The sequence below is a fragment of the Triturus cristatus genome, chromosome 1_2, assembly GCF_964204655.1.
Source record: "Triturus cristatus chromosome 1_2, aTriCri1.1, whole genome shotgun sequence".
NCBI classification, from domain to species: Eukaryota; Metazoa; Chordata; class Amphibia; order Caudata; family Salamandridae; genus Triturus; species Triturus cristatus.
Window position 1 is genome coordinate 835,134,990 of NC_140580.1, and position 15,861 is coordinate 835,150,850.

The 15,861-nt window shown below is 41.8% G+C and overlaps 1 protein-coding gene across 7 annotated transcripts in view; it reads right to left on the reverse strand.

Annotated features, from left to right (window-relative positions):
• Nucleotides 1-15,861, reverse strand: part of PLEKHM2 (pleckstrin homology and RUN domain containing M2) — a 416,125-nt gene that overhangs the window by 20,560 nt on the left and 379,704 nt on the right. For all 7 annotated transcript variants that reach the window (XR_014962413.1, XM_085608943.1, XM_085608947.1 and 4 more), the window contains 2 exons: nucleotides 6,568-6,747; nucleotides 4,675-4,791 (listed from right to left, as the gene is read on the reverse strand). Coding sequence is in view for 6 of the 7 variants with exons in the window: in XM_085608943.1 (XP_085465069.1) it covers nucleotides 4,675-4,791; nucleotides 6,568-6,747 (297 nt within the window). In the remaining variant the exon portion in view is untranslated. The remainder of the gene's footprint in view (nucleotides 1-4,674; nucleotides 4,792-6,567; nucleotides 6,748-15,861) is intronic.

The following is a 15,861-nucleotide window of genomic DNA, read 5'->3' on the forward strand; positions in this document are numbered from 1 at the left end:
AACCAGCTGTTTAAGATTAGCGATATGATGGCAGGTTGTAAGAATGGCGATATTGATGATATTGTTGAGTTCTTTGATATCTGCCTTTGTAGGTGGCGAATCCTCACCCTCTGACGCCTCTAAATGGTACTCTTCTATATTGCAGAGCTCCTAATGACTTTGCGGTATCTGTATCGTTCTTTATCGCCAGAAGAGCGTCAATATGTTTACCAAAAAGTGACTCTCCATCATACGCCATGTCCAGAATCTTAACCTGAACCTCAGCCACCCCTGGCGTCGAAATACTGCCGCTCCCGCCAACTGCCTAAAACTTGTGTTTGCAATGTTTAGGTCACAATCAATTGTTTCAGAGGCAACCCTTTCACCCTCCAATAAGATCTTTCGGGGGTCCTGTTTGTTTTCTTCCGGGATGAGGTCTATCATCCCCGCCATATCGGACCATACTTGACGGTCATAGCGGCCGATAATAGCTAAAGCATTTGCTGCTCAAATTGATGCAGCTGCCATTGCCGGAAATGTGTTTCCCATAAGGTCCATCCGACGTCCCTCTCTGTCCGGAGGAGTAGTAATTGGCGTTGCCCGATTCTGCGAACGTCTCTGTGCGGCCTGAGAGATGACAGAATCTGGCCTTGGATGTCCAAGCAAGATGGACTATGCTCCGGAACTCTATATATTTTCTTTTTTCTTCACACCCTCCTGCCCTATATAGTCGCTAATCGGAATCGAACGTACCACCTTTCTTATGTCCTCTTTAAAATCATACAGAAAACATTCTGTCTGTTTCACCATGAAAGGTAAGTGGAACCTATTGGCTGCCCTCTGCATTAAATTGTGAAACCCCCCGATGTCTTCTGGGAGAGAATCCGAAGGTAAGTGTGGAGGAGGGGATGGTGTTGGGATTACATAATCATCCCAAGGATCTGGAACAGCTGTTTGATCCAGTAATTCACCTTCTTCCACTTCCTCTTCCGAAGAGGAAGTGTTCTGAACTTCAGGGTCAGCTGGAACTGGACTCACTGCATTTGCCGGTGTACTAGGTATTTGAGGTTCTGGTACTGTTGTTGGTACCTCCACTTGCAGGACCGGGTTTTCTGATGGAATTTGCTGAGGAGGGAATCTCTGTCGGTAATCTGCCAACATGGCCTGCAGATCCTGAATCAGTGACGGCGGTAGAAGAGCCATCTCTCTGTGGCGTGTTTCCTGTCGAGGATTAAATTGATAAGTATGATGAGGAGCCATATATTGCTTCTGATAATAATGCGCCTCATGGTAATCTTCCTAGTCATCATCGTCATCTTGGCATTTTACAGGTAGCTCAGATGGACTGTGAGCTACTCCATATAGTCCGTCCTCATCATCTTCCTCCTCCATATAACTTTCCGAAAGGTGAGATGGTAGTAAAGGTGATACTTTACTATAATCTTGCAAAGGCGGGTGAAGAAAAGCCTTTGAAACAGTCATGGTCTGAGATATCCTAGTCGACGGTGCAGAAATCATTATTGAAGGAATTTCCGTCGTCAACGGTGTTGTCGTCGACTGCGTTGTCATAGCCGGTGGAGATGTTGTTGTCGACGATGTCTTCGTCGAAGATGTCGTCGTCGACTGTGTTTCCGTCGCCGGCAGTGTTTCCGTCGCAGGCAGTGTTTCCGTCGCCGGCAGTGTTTCCGTCGTCGACGATATTTTCGCTGACGGTTTCTTTGTCGATGATGGGTCGTCGACGGGTGAAAACGATGAAGGTCTTGTCACAATGGAAATCTTTGTCGATTAAATAGGGGACTGAATCGTTGTCGTTGTGACGGTTGCCGTCGACGTCGATTAAGTCACACATGTCGACGATGACAGAGGTCATTGTCGCCACTGATTTCTTTATGTGCTTTCTACTCACAGAATCAGTAGAAGAGGATCTTGGACAATCTTTTTCTCTCTTGACAGGCGTAGAGGGCACAGACAAAGTTGGCTTAGAGGAATGTTTGGAGTTCCTCTCTTTACTTACAGGTTTTTCTTGGGAAGACTTGAGATATTTTCTTCCCTCACCTGAAGATCTTTCCTGTGATCTAGCCCTTTTGTGAGAAGTTGAAGCCAATCCTTCTTCCTCATCTGAAGTGAGTGTAAATACAGTCTTTATGAAGATCATCTAGATTGGACCCTCTTCTTCCCACAGGTCTTGTAAGGGCGGAAGAGGCCTTTCTTGTCTGACATTTTCTTCAGAATAGCTGAATAGAAGGAAAAAACTGAGTAACACTCAGGGAGACTCCCTTCCACACGACGTGCGGTGAAAATCTGAAGAGAACTTGTCTCTCCTGGGAGTGTTCTAGAGGGTGCTGGCAGGTTATTTGCTGGAACCAAATTTTGGTCCTATTTTGAAAACGACAGATAGGCTTTTGGCCTTTTTAGCCTATTTATTACTTATGGCACTTCTTTTGTATTTTACCGTGGGGCTCCCATCTCGACGACAGGGAATGATTCAGGCATGTGAATCTATTAAAGATACCCCAATACTGGATAACTAAGTGAATAGTGTTTTGAGGGCTATGGGGCAGGCTAATGGGCGTGGTGTAAGGACATGCCCAGTGGCCTTAAAGTCTGCTGTAAATTATTAAAGCAGTGAGCAGTGGATTTCTGGAACAAGGGGCCAAGAGCAGGTAATGCCTGCTTCACACTGACAAATGTGGAGGATAAGGGGATTCTAGAACTATGAAAGGGAAGGTGGTGTGGCTGAAGGGCAACCCTTATCCCACTGTGCAGGGTGTTCTAGGGGCAAGAACTCAGGCACATGGCTACTACAAATGGCCAAATGCTGCAGACAATGGATTCTACAAGCAAAGGCAATAGATGCAGGGCATCACCTATAGCACAACCCTACACCCAGAGCCTGCAGAGCCAAGGACTGTGAATAGTGTGTTCTGTTGGATGGAAACTTATCACAGAGTATGAACAACAGTCCTACCCCAAGCCAAGTACCTGCTGCAGACTACCAAAGGCTGTGCACATCATCTTGTTAGTTTAGTTGGTTACGGAGTACATCATAATAAATCCCCACCCAAAAAAATAACTAAATGAAAATACATTCGGGGAAATTATTGTTTTTAATAATAATAATAAAAAAACCTTTCGATTTTCACTCAAAAAGCTAAATTTGAGAGCACTTTATGTTATGATAGAAAATCCGTTATGGTAAGCTAACCAACCATTTCTACTCCAAAGCATCTGTGACATCTTACACAGTATATCACAGTTGAAATCACAAATTACACACAATTCTGACCTCCATAGTAATATCAAATAAAATTATCATTGCATCACTGAAACCCCTATGGGAGAACGCACGCTGTGTGAATGCCAGGCCCTTGCCCTAGAATCTGCAAATAGAGGAGCTGTATTGAATGCAAGGCCTGCACCGAGAGCACACTAGGCACAGTCAAAAGCCAGATGCCTCTGGGATTTTGGAATCGAATAGGCTATGTTCCTGCAAGTGAGAAAATGACACAGAAGCAAGGTTTTAAAATACATATAATGAGGGATGACATTTTGAACACATGCCTTGGAAGAGACCAAAGTCCAAATTCAGTTTCTTAGAATGACTGACTGCACTTTCACTACACCATACGTTTGCAGACGGATTTCATGTACATCTTGTCTGTATCATTCGACAAGTCCTGATGATTTTTGCACTGCTGAAGCAGAAGTTCAAGTGTCTCTTCTCTTAAGAACACAGTACAGCTAAAGCAGATTCTGCAGTGTTTAAAGCGTCCGTTGTGCTCAAAGAAGGAAAAATAAGTTGTAATCCTAGTTCTGAATCATTAGAATACTTCAGGTATCCGTGAACCATGTTTTTCACTGCATGTCTGTTAGATCACAGGTTATTTCGTAAGAGAAATGTGGTTTTATTGTTTTGATTATATATGCCTATTTAGAAATACAGCTTTAAATTATAACCAAGTACACAATCAGGATAAATCTATACTAACCAATTTAGTAACTTAATTATGTCCTTGTTTCAATAAAAAGGGACCAGGGAAGATAGTGAGAGCATATTCAGTACATCTTCAGAAAGTAAGAGAGTGATACTGTGCTGTCATTTTAAGGCAGTCAGGGTGGCCATACATCCAGATGATATGGCTTTGGCAGATGAGATGCAATTCACTTTGAGGTTTAAAATGTGCAGTTGGATCTTAACAGCTGACCAAGGGTTTATTGGCTGTTTGGTAACAAGTCACTATATGTACTCCCCAGTACGAATTAGGTTATATTTCATAAACAAATGGTGGGGCTTTCTAATCTATTGTCTAGGTAACATCAACATATCCTGAAAATCCAGAAAACCATATTAAAAACACTGTGATGGAGTCTTTATTCATACGTGTCACAGAGGACAGAATGAAATGCCCGACAACTTTCTTCCTTAAAGGCGGTGATAGGAGGTAAAAAGTATACAAATGTTCTCTATTCAGTCGAGTGACAGAGTGAGGGAGAATGCATATAAATGCCTCTGGCCTTATTTATTCCAGCTAGTAACAAAGGACATCCATTTCTGGGGTGCTTCTTTTTCCGGGCAGTGATCAAATGAGATAGGCGAGAGAATGCCAGGTGTTCTAGTATTCATTTCATATAGCCTGGTGGTGAATGTCACTCTCCAGGCCAGTGCATAATACATGATTATGAGATGTAACATACCTGGTAGATAGATTTCCACACTGTCCCTAGTGCTGAGAGGAATCGTTCCAGTTCTGCAACACAACTAAAATACAAGATCCAAGGTGGCAAGAAGTGCTTCTGTTCCTGGGAAAAGTCCTGCATACAAAAATAAGAAAGACATACAGTTGGGATCAAAAACATGTAGAAATGCTGGTTTCTTTGAACAGCCACCACTATGGTATGACAATGATTATGAGGTTTTAGGATACACTGATTTCATCAAGAGACCCTCATGATAAGCCTTTTCTATAAAGGTTCCTTTATCCTTACGAGATTGTCATCAAGAGAACACATACTTTTAGGGGAGTCTTGCTGAGGTCTTGATTGTGTAGCAAATTATATACAGGGGTTAGATAGGTTAAAGGACTTGTAGGGAGTTAGGTATGCTAAGGGATTTCATATGAGTGAGTTATGTAGAAGTGAATCTCGCTGCTTTGACTGTATGTAATTGGCACTATAAATGTTTCTTATGTCAGGGAGTAAGAGAGATTCCAGGACCTTGCATTTGTGGAAGACTCTCAAAGGAGGTGCAGTGTTTTTTCTGGAAATTGCAAGAGTTAAGTGTTAAGGAGTCTGGGTAGTTTGAGGTATTTGAAGGGAGCAAATGTGGGTGAGCTATATGAAAGGAGCTGGTGATGTACATGTGATGTACTCTTCTGAAGTAGTGTATATGTTGAACACTCCTGCAGAGTGGTGTAAAAGTCAGGGCATCTTGTCCTGTGGGGTAAGGCATGTGGAAGAGACTCTCGCGATTAAGTATAGCGGTGGGAGGTATTTGTAACATAGGCAGTACACGGTATGTATTTGAAGATACTAAAATAAATGCAATATTTGCATGGGGATCTGCTAAGGAGGCTATGGCTGAGCAGGGTGGGCTAGTAAGGTTGGTGTAAAGAACTATCAAAAAGCGTAGGAGTACGTCTAAGTCAAGGGGTTCTAACATAAGCACATAATGGCCGGAGCCACACCACATTTTCAGGATATCTGTACAAGATAAATGTACATATAGTTAATCTAAATGGGAAACAATGTTTTTCCTAAAAATGAGAGATGGCTCTTAACCAAATAGACTACTTTCGGACATTTGTGCGTTACAGGATTCTTGTAACTGGGGCAAGAAGTGTATAGAGTTGAAAATTGGGGCCAGTAACAGTACGCAAGGGCGCCAGTGGTGTAAGCCATTCTCCTAAAGATTGGCTATGTGTTGGAAAGCTCTCATAAGAGATTTGTGGGAAGGTTAGTATGAGTAAAAGACTCTCAAAAGGGCCATGTATGTTTAGGGGGCTTACAAATGCCCATGGGCAGAGAGGGTAGCGAACACTTGTGAGGGGGTTGTATGTGTAAGATAGTTTCAAAATGGCCCGCTAGCATGTCTTAACAATTTCTCTTAAATGAGGCTGGTATGGAAAAATGGTATTTGAGGGACTAACAAAAGGTTCCAAAATGTGTAGGAGATTCTCGGAACGGGGAGGTATGTGTGCTGGAAAAAGGGAGGGAATTATGTAGGACACCTATGGAGGGAAGCTATGAACGTGGGACCCAAGTAAAGGTGGCTGGCCAAGTAAAGGTGGCTGGCACATGTAGGAGTTTCTGCTGGGGGCCATGAGCGCATATTGGACTGTCATAAGCGCTGACAGACTGCATGTAAAAAGGCAGTATTTGGGGAGGAGAATCTCATGTAGTCTCGATTTATCAGGCTAGGTGGGACACATGTAGACTTTTGTGATACCAGGCTCAGAGAGATAATACCCAATGTGAGGAGCACTTAGGCTCTTGGAATCAAGCGCAATAAACGGACAAAGAATGACAAGGTAAGAGAACAGAAAGTTCATGTCCCCCGGATGCAAACTCCACATGACTGCAACCACTCACCACAATGCAATATTCCTTCCCCGTCTCAGTGGACACAGATTCCACGTCTGGCAGCTCAACTTTGCCCAACGAGCGGAAAAAGAATGTTTGGCAATCCTCATGGCACGTGAAGACTTTGTCATCAGTCACAACAAGGCAGCAGGGGATGCACGGGATGGGCACCACGCCCGGCGGAATCACCTGCAGGTAGGCAGAGGGTAGATACCAGCATTACAGGAGGAAACTGCCCTATTATGCACAAAGATAAAACAGATAAACACCAAAAAGCTTTGTGTATGTCTAGTACGATTATAGCTGGGGGAGCATGGAGGTAAAAAAATCAGGAACACTGACAGAGCCAAATTTGTGGATGTGGTAAATCTACTATTCTAGAAGTACCACTTGGATTATCTGTCTGATAAACTACTTCTAAAGAGAGCGCTTATGCTTTTCACCTGGATTAGCAGCTCAGACCTACATAGCGCCAAGCCACTTTTCTTTTAAATGATACAAGGTTCTGGAAGGAAAAAGCTGAAGAAAGGATCACTTTTCAGAGTCCTAACTATCATCTGCTAACTCCTTTGCAGGACAGTCAGAAGACCAGTTATGAGGTACTAGCAGAGAAGGACCCATCTTCATGGGACAAACAATGCTACAGTAGCATGCTGATCCACAGGACCATTAAAATCGCTGCATTCTAGGTAGAGTTGTATGCTTCTAGATATGAGGTTCAACTGCTAGTGGACTTTTGAAAATACCAGAGTTTGGCAGAATTGTGAAACCCTAACAGACCGAAGTAGAAGGTATACGCAACAGATTGTCTGGTCTCTCTTTAGGCAAGTCAAACACTTGAGAAAAGATGCTACTTATTTTATGTGAACTGACAGCCCCCTCCCAAAAAAGTGCTGCTTAACGAAGACCACACTCTTTTCTCCTCCAACTTGCTGTTGTGGGTCCTGAAACAAACAGATCCCAAAATATTTTTTTCCAGTTAACATTCCACCTAAAATACATTTTCTATGCTTTATTATTTTCTAATGAACTACTTATAATGCAAACGACAACATTTAGAGTACGGCTTACACGGATTAGGCTTAAGTTATGAGGCCAGCAAAAAATGTAGCAACTACTCCCAAACTTGAGTCATACGTCGATCCTTGCTTAATCAAGCTAGTGTACCACTGAGTACTTAAGAGTCTCATAGCGGAGATATATACCCACTACTCTCAGGTCCGATCATATGCCATTCCTGCCAGCGCTGGCCCATCCTTCCTCCAGAAAAACCCACAAATGCATGCCACCATGTTCCCCCTCCCTATCCATCTGACTCACTCCAGCATCTACCCCAGCCACACTTTCCCCTCACTCAGCCAATTCCCATGCTCTATGGAGGTCTGGAATCTGGGGGTGTGATAGCTTCTGGATCATTGACGCATGCCAAAATATAGTAAGAAAAATATCAATAGCATTTATGTTGCTATTCGATTTACATAATTCAAAACAACCATTTGATCTATACATATTTAATATTAGTCTCTAAACAACTACAGGGCCTGTGCAACAGAAAGGAAACTCTATGCAACTCCCTGCCAAAAGAAAGACTGACACCTGTGGAGTCCCCACAGTTCCAGCCTTTAGCTAGCCATCTTCAACCTCCCTTTTGAGGTATTAGGAATCCTGCTCGTTGGAAAATAGAACCCACCAATGTGCAAAGTACACAGCTGTAAATAAGACAATCATTAGGTCAACACAGCTCACTCCCTCACCACGGTGGACGCATGAATGCCAAATCCTTCCACAAATTGAACCCAAACAAGATATAATGTATAGTTCTCAACCAAGGTAGAAATCAATTAGCAGTACCAGAATGTCTCTCAAAGAAAAATCTATACTGTTTCATTCCTTGTCTCACCAAATATGCCAAGTGAATAGGCATCTACATTGCCAACCTCAGATTTCAAGACTCGCATCAAGATGACATGTTACCAGCAGCCCTTTGATCCAGAAGCGGATTTCAGATCATCTGTATAGGATGTGGTTCGATCACATCTCAATGGAAGCAATGATCTGTGGGCAGGGGTCGCACTCACCAGGCACTTTCAAAGAGTGCTCTAAGACTGCTGCATGTCACAAACACTTTACTAAATTTCACAAAATTACTCCATGTCTTAAAGACCTGAAGAGAAGGAAGGCCGATGGAAATATAAACTACCTATGCCCTTAACAATAGTTTCCACATCTTGGGCACTATCTTGCCATCTAGTGATTGCCTTGACAATTACCCTGATGATGCCATCATTGAGGATGTGTTAGAGATCAGCAGTCTTATAACTTCTCATAAAGTTGAAGGCAACCATTCGGGTATTTTTCACCTTCAGATAATTTTTGGGGCCTTGTTGTGAAATCTGCTAACAACTTGTTCACCTTTTCCACAACCAGGGTAGAATTTACAAGTCACGCGTGATCCATTTACAGAAGTCAAGAAGTAATACTTTGTGCCTTTTGTTGCATGAATCGGATACATTGTTTGATCTCTCAGTTAATAGCGTGGCATGGAAAGGTCGAGTATGCCGAATTCAGCACTTTTAAGCAAACCCCTGACGAAGAACATAATTGTTCGAAATGCATTGGGTTATTAAATGTGTCCGCATCGAAATTTTATTGACCGCACATGCCAATGTTTAAGCCTGGATGGGTGACAGAAGGCATCTGAATATGCGAAAATAAATGATTTTGGTCAATATTGCTGTCTCCGGAATGATTACATAATTATAAGCAGAGATGGATGAAAATACAGTTTACTGGATGGTTTACAGTGGATTACTTGGTTTACAACGGATGACATTGTTCACTTTGGCATTTCTCTTCTACCAGCAGTGCGGCAGCTTGGTGCACGAACTAAGGCACTTTTTTGCAGTATCTTAACAATAGTTTGACATCCACATCTTGGGCACTATCTTGCCATCTAGTGATTGCCTTGACAATTACCCTGATGATGCCATCATTGAGGATGTGTTAGAGATCAGCAGTCTTATAACTTCTCATAAAGTTGAAGGCAACCATTCGGGTATTTTTCACCTTCAGATAATGTTTGGGGCCTTGTTGTGAAATCTGCTAACAACTTGTTCACCTTTTCCACAACCAGGGTAGAATTTACAAGTCACGCGTGATCCATTTACAGAAGTCAAGAAGTAATACCTTGTGCCTTTTGTTGCATGAGTCGGATACATTATGCACTCAAAGTCAGAGCATACAGCAGCAAATTTGATTGACTGGGCGTAAATGACAGACATCGAAGCAGTACTGAGTAAGCTTCTTGGTATCTTAACTGGCTCCCAAGTCTTCCAGACACTAAAGATGCATGAAAAGCATTATATAGTTTCATGTGGTGGTTATGCAAGATTATTTTAACTCTGTCCGATGAAAGAGCTGTAAATACTTTACCATTGGTGTAGTATGACCTCAGAATTGTTAACCACTTTGCAGAGAGTTGCTATTTGAATTTATTTGTTGAAGAGCATTTCTAATATAAGTGTTGTACATAAAATCATACTATACAAAATGTCATTGGTTACATGCAGGGATAATTAAGGTTGTAGCTGCTCGTTAAGGTGAACAGTGGCAGTATTGTACATTTAATATTTAAGATGACTGCATGCTACAGAAAATATTTACACATTTTTCTGTAGAAAAAAATATGGTTGATTGAAAAACTTCAATGGTGAGGTCTGCCTTAGAACTTCTCCATAAAGGCTTTGTGCACCTCTGGCTGATATACTCAAAAGACAGGATGGCAGCCACACTTGTCCAAATTAGGGCCACATTTTTTAGATTTCCACAAAATGTAAATGTACTATCAACCGAAATCATTTAGCAAGTCAGTGGTTATCCAGAATATCTGGAATGCTGGACACCTCTGCTCTTGAGCATGTAGCTTTTAGATCTGACTTGATTGCGGAGATGTATGAAAGGCCTATTGCTACACATTCTTTTAAACATACCCAGAGTTATCTTTGGCTCTGCTCGCCGGAGTATTTTAATCTCACTTCATGCTGTAGGCTGTTTGCTGGACCAATGTGCTTCCTATGGAGTGTTTGCATTGCAATGCTTGAGGGACCATATTACATCTCAAATGAAAATCACCACAATACTTTTTTCTCCATGGATGGATTGCATACAGACAGGAACCACTTTATGTTTTTTTTTTTTCACTGCTGCAGGCGTTTTAAAAGTCTTAAAAGGGATTAAAAATGCTAGCCAGGATTTTTCAATTATTGTTATTTTTGCCATTGTGCCAAGGTTATAAAAGAATGCAGATTGTATGTGTTTTCACAACAGTTCTGAAGGCAACTTAGAAGAAAAGGTGTGTGGTGGCATTTTTTTTTTTTTAATGAACAACTCCATATTGCCGGGGGCTTTCCTTTATGCAGTAACTTAGTCAGTGTTCAAGGCACTTGAGTGCTAATTACAAAAGGTTTAGCAGTATGTTGGGTATGGTGCACTTCGTGAGTGCTTAGCGTTTGCCATACACAAGTGCGTAAACCATGTGCATTTTAATTAGCAGTACTTCCTTGTAGTTGGGGCCCTCCTACTCTATCCATGTTCTTTGGAGATCAACAGTTGCTAAAAATAAAAGTAGGCTTCTAGTTTCGGGGCCTCTAATGTGGAATGCTGCATCTATGTCAACCAGTACTAGGATGCAAATATGATTCTCTTAGGGGCTGCAAGCATAGGTATTGGAACCATGGTTAGCAGGCTATTTTGAGATAAGTGTCAAAGTATAATTTTTTTATTTGTTTAAATTAAAACATCACAATTACAGTTTACAAAAAGGCAAAATGTAGATAAAAAATAGCAACCTCGCCATAGTTACATTCCACCCAGGATATGGTTGCCCTCAGATAAAAAAATATGTCATTGAAACTTTCCAGGATCAGGAAATCTCATCAGCTGACTGGGATTCCCCAAATATATATAATAATAAACAACAAACACTTTCTTCTACAACCCAGACTTGATATAACCCTCTTACTCTACTCTCATATCCTTCATAATACACTGTTTCTGCCATTCTCGGGTATTCTACAATCTACGCAAGACTATACCTCGCAAGTCTAACATAAGTTGTAGTTACTTTAGACAACGGGTTATAGTTACTTGAGACATCTATAACTTGTGAATTTCAGTGGTTTTACTAGTTTAAAAAAGTAAGTTTTAACTGACATGGTCAATTAACTAGAACGTCCCTTTAACCTTTGTTTATTTCAGTGAATTTCTAGGGTTTTATTTGAATGTAAAGTAAGATTTTATAACCATATGCAATGCCAACACTACACTGTGCACGGCCAGGACCTGCATCCAACCCTTCGCGGGCAGGCAACTCCACTTCACATATGGTCTTTGGCTGTGCTTTGCGTGGGGTGGGGTGTGCAGAAACCATGTGCGCGGGGGTCTGGGACACCGGGCCTGGCGCCCAACTCTCCGGAAACTAGCACAACTGAATATAAGGGGAGGTATTTTAAGCGGTGCAGGACAGGGGGGGGGGGGACTGAAAAGGATAAAGGCAAAACCGATAGGAATGAAGGCAGATTAAGGCCAAAACCGAGAGAATAAAGGCAGAATAAGGCAAAAAGAATAAAAGTCAAAACAATAAGGAATAAGGCCAAAAACTATGGAGTAAAGGCAGAGTATGGCAAAATATAACAAGGAGTAACTGCAGAATAAAGGTAACCACGGGGAAGTCAGGAGTGGGGCGGCAGGAGAAGACTGTAGCAGGAGAGCTGGCACAAGGACCTGCTCGGAATCCAGGTATCAATGTTCATTTTACCTAAAAAAAAAATGAATGGGGAAAACGCGTTCAAGCCCCCTCCCCTTTTTGTCGACCTCAGCTTGACAGATCGCCCCAAAACTTTCCAGGAAGGAGCTGATTGTATATTGTTCATTAGAAAATTTAAAAGCTTATCTTTCACAACGAAGCGCATAATATGTCCTCCATGTGCGCACGGTGCGCGAAGCGCATCGTGCGTACATGGCCCATCCACGGCACTAACTGCGTAAAGTGGGCGCGCGGTGCGCGAAGCGCACCGCTTGCTCACCGTGCGCGCACGGAACGAACTGCGTTAAGTGGGCGCGCACGCCACGAATGGCGTAAAGTAACTTAGCATTTAAAAAACCGTACAAATTCACTGAAAAAACCATAGGTTTCACACACGTTATAGTTAGGAATTAGCATTTAAAAAACCTTGCAAATTCAGTGAAAAAACCATAGGTTTCACACATGTTATAGTTAGCTGGACATTTTACTGATAAAAAACCAATGAAATTCCCCCGTTATAGTTAGTGCAGGCAACTATAACTCACGCGACCGCAATCCTCTGCTGATGACATATGTGTCTTTATGAAAAAAAAATATTTGTAATATATGTATAGCTAAAATTTAATGGAAGAAGACATGGGCAAATAATTGTCTAATACAGTATTAGCATCAGCAGAGGATTGCGGTCGCGTGAGTTATAGTTGCCTGCACTAACTATAACGGGGGAATTTCATTGGTTTTTTATCAGTAAAATGTCCAGCTAACTATAACATGTGTGAAACCTATGGTTTTTTCACTGAATATATATATATATATATATATATATATATATATATATATATATATATATATATATATATATATATATATATATATATATATATATATATATATATATATGGTCCTTCATTGGCTGAGTTTTCCTTGCACAATTTTCAGTTTCCATCTTTCTGTATAGCATTATTATGTCATTGAGAAATGCCTGTGAACTGAGTGTTTTCCTCCCATTACCTGTTTGTTTATCGAATGTCTTTATTGAGTATGCCCATTGGAGGGCTCAATTTTGCGTTCTTTGAATTACTGATGCATTTTTGTACATACTTTGCATAGATTGAGTGAATGCCCTTTATCTTTTCGTCCTTCTCTTCTCTAAACATCTAGTTTGATAAAGCGCCATCGACAGGACCGGTAGTTAATTAATTAGGTCTGTACCGCGTGCATTTTAGCTGTGGCTACGCCCATTGGTGGGCGCAATTGTACACTCCAAGCTTTTGGGAGTCAGATGCTTTTAGCCACAGATACAGTTATCATGTCATTGGTTGGTCAAAAAAATATTTTCCCCCGAAAATATAGTACATGAATTGCACATGTTTAATTAATTTTTGGGATAATTATCGGCATGACATTGTTTATATATAGATGTTAATTGTGATCCAATGACGTGTTAGGAGGTACAATACATGATTTACATGTCTGTGCGGCAATTCAAATATGGCCGCTGTGGTTACGATGAATTGTGGTTAACCAACTGTGAAGTCCCTTGTCGATGTTACTCGCTAGTCCCATTGACCAATGATCGTACTTATTATTTAAATGTGTGTTTCGAACATGACAAACTAACACTGACGAAGGGCAGGGTCCCGGAACGCGTGTGTTAGTCTTCACGGAGAAGAACGAATAAAGTTAATTTCTTTGGATTGAGCCCGAGTGCGCCTCACGTTTTTTCCAGAGACGTGGTGTTTGGCAGGAATTAATTGCGCTATCGCCCGCGCAATTGGCGCACCCGCACTGCAGAGAGCAAAGGAGTGGGGCGGTGTTGTTTTTCGCATATATATATATATATATATATATATATATATATATATATACACACACACACACACACACACACACTGGGGCAGCAGGTGGAACTATTTCAGTAATGCCGGTGTGCTTCACGTATTAAGGACTTTGCCTCTAAAGAAATGCTGTGTGAAGCATGAAACGCCTCAGGCTGTGTGTCTTTTGGAACAGACTTCCTTCTAGTGTGTTGCGACCTCTCAAATAAAAACAAAATTCCAGCTATCTGCGTGGGCTCTCCTAAATGGGAATCTTCTTTGTTGGATTAAATTGACGGCTGGTCCCGGTCGTGGGAGAAGCCCTGCCATGGAAGTATGGAGCGTGCTGCAGCCACTGACAGGCAGCACAAAGGGCAGAGAAGCCGTTTTTTGGGAGGTTACAAGATGCAACATGGTGAGAGCGGGACTCTTTTCCAGACCCACTGGGGTTTTCACTGTCCAAATTTTAAACGTGCAAACAACTCACTGAAGTTTTATTTTACGGCACTACAATAACCAGCATGCTCAGCAAGAGCCAAAGCCCACTGGGGCAGCAGGTGGAACTATTTCAGTAATGCCAGTGTGCTTCACGTATTAAGGACTTTGGGGCACATACATCAACCATTTTTGCGAGCGCAAACGGTGCGATTCGCAAATATCGCCCGTTTGCGCTCGCAAAAAGGGCATTTGCGATGCATGAAGGGTCAAGGCACTCGCAATTTGAGAATTCGCAATTAATTGCGAGTTCTTAAATGCAATCGGGCAATTTGAGGGTTCGCAAATTGAGATTCCTTAAATGCAATGCATTAAAGTAAAATAATTAGCGATTTCGCTGATAGGGGGCGCAAATTACCATGAAATTGAACTTCATGGTAATTTGCAAAAACTTTGAAAAAGTGGTAGGTTACACACGTGTGTGCGCAACATTTGTACACAGATCGATTTCAGGGGTGCAACAGGGTGTCGTTTTGACACCCTTGCACCCATGAAATTGCATTCTCAATTTGCGATTCTCTAATTGAGAATCGCAAATTGAGAACGTCCTCCCATTCATTCCTATGGGCCTCTAGGCCCATAAAAATGAATGGAGAGGTATTCCTTAACTGCGACTCGCAATTTGCGACTCGCAATTAAGAAATATTTTGAAATCGCTATTTTGTAAGCGATTTCTAAATGCATAGGCTTTTGCGATTCCTTATTAGCAAATCCTTATTTTTCGCTAATAAGGAATCGCAAATGGCATTTTTGATGCATGTGCTAGTTTGCCTCTGAGAAAATGCTGTATGAATCATGAAACGCGTCAGGCTGTGTATCTTTTGGAACAGACTTCCATCCAGTGTGTTGCAACCTCTCAAATAAAAACGAAATTCCAGCTATCTGTATATATATGGATGATATATATATGATAGATATATACATTATCTACTGGCGGTCGCCAGTAGATAGTTATAGTTAGGACCGAGTTTCCATAGGAAATCTCAAAATTCTATTTTGAATAACTTTGGCGCCGATTGACGAATCCTCGCGAAATTTTCAAAACTAATGGGGCGCTCCGCTCCGCTCCGCTCCTACCCTGAAAGTCTCGGGGTGATTCGTCAAGCGGGGGCCGAGAAAAAGGGGGGGTCCCAAAACGCGTTTTCCCCATGGATTTTTCCATAGGGACTTTAGTCGCAGCTACAGCCC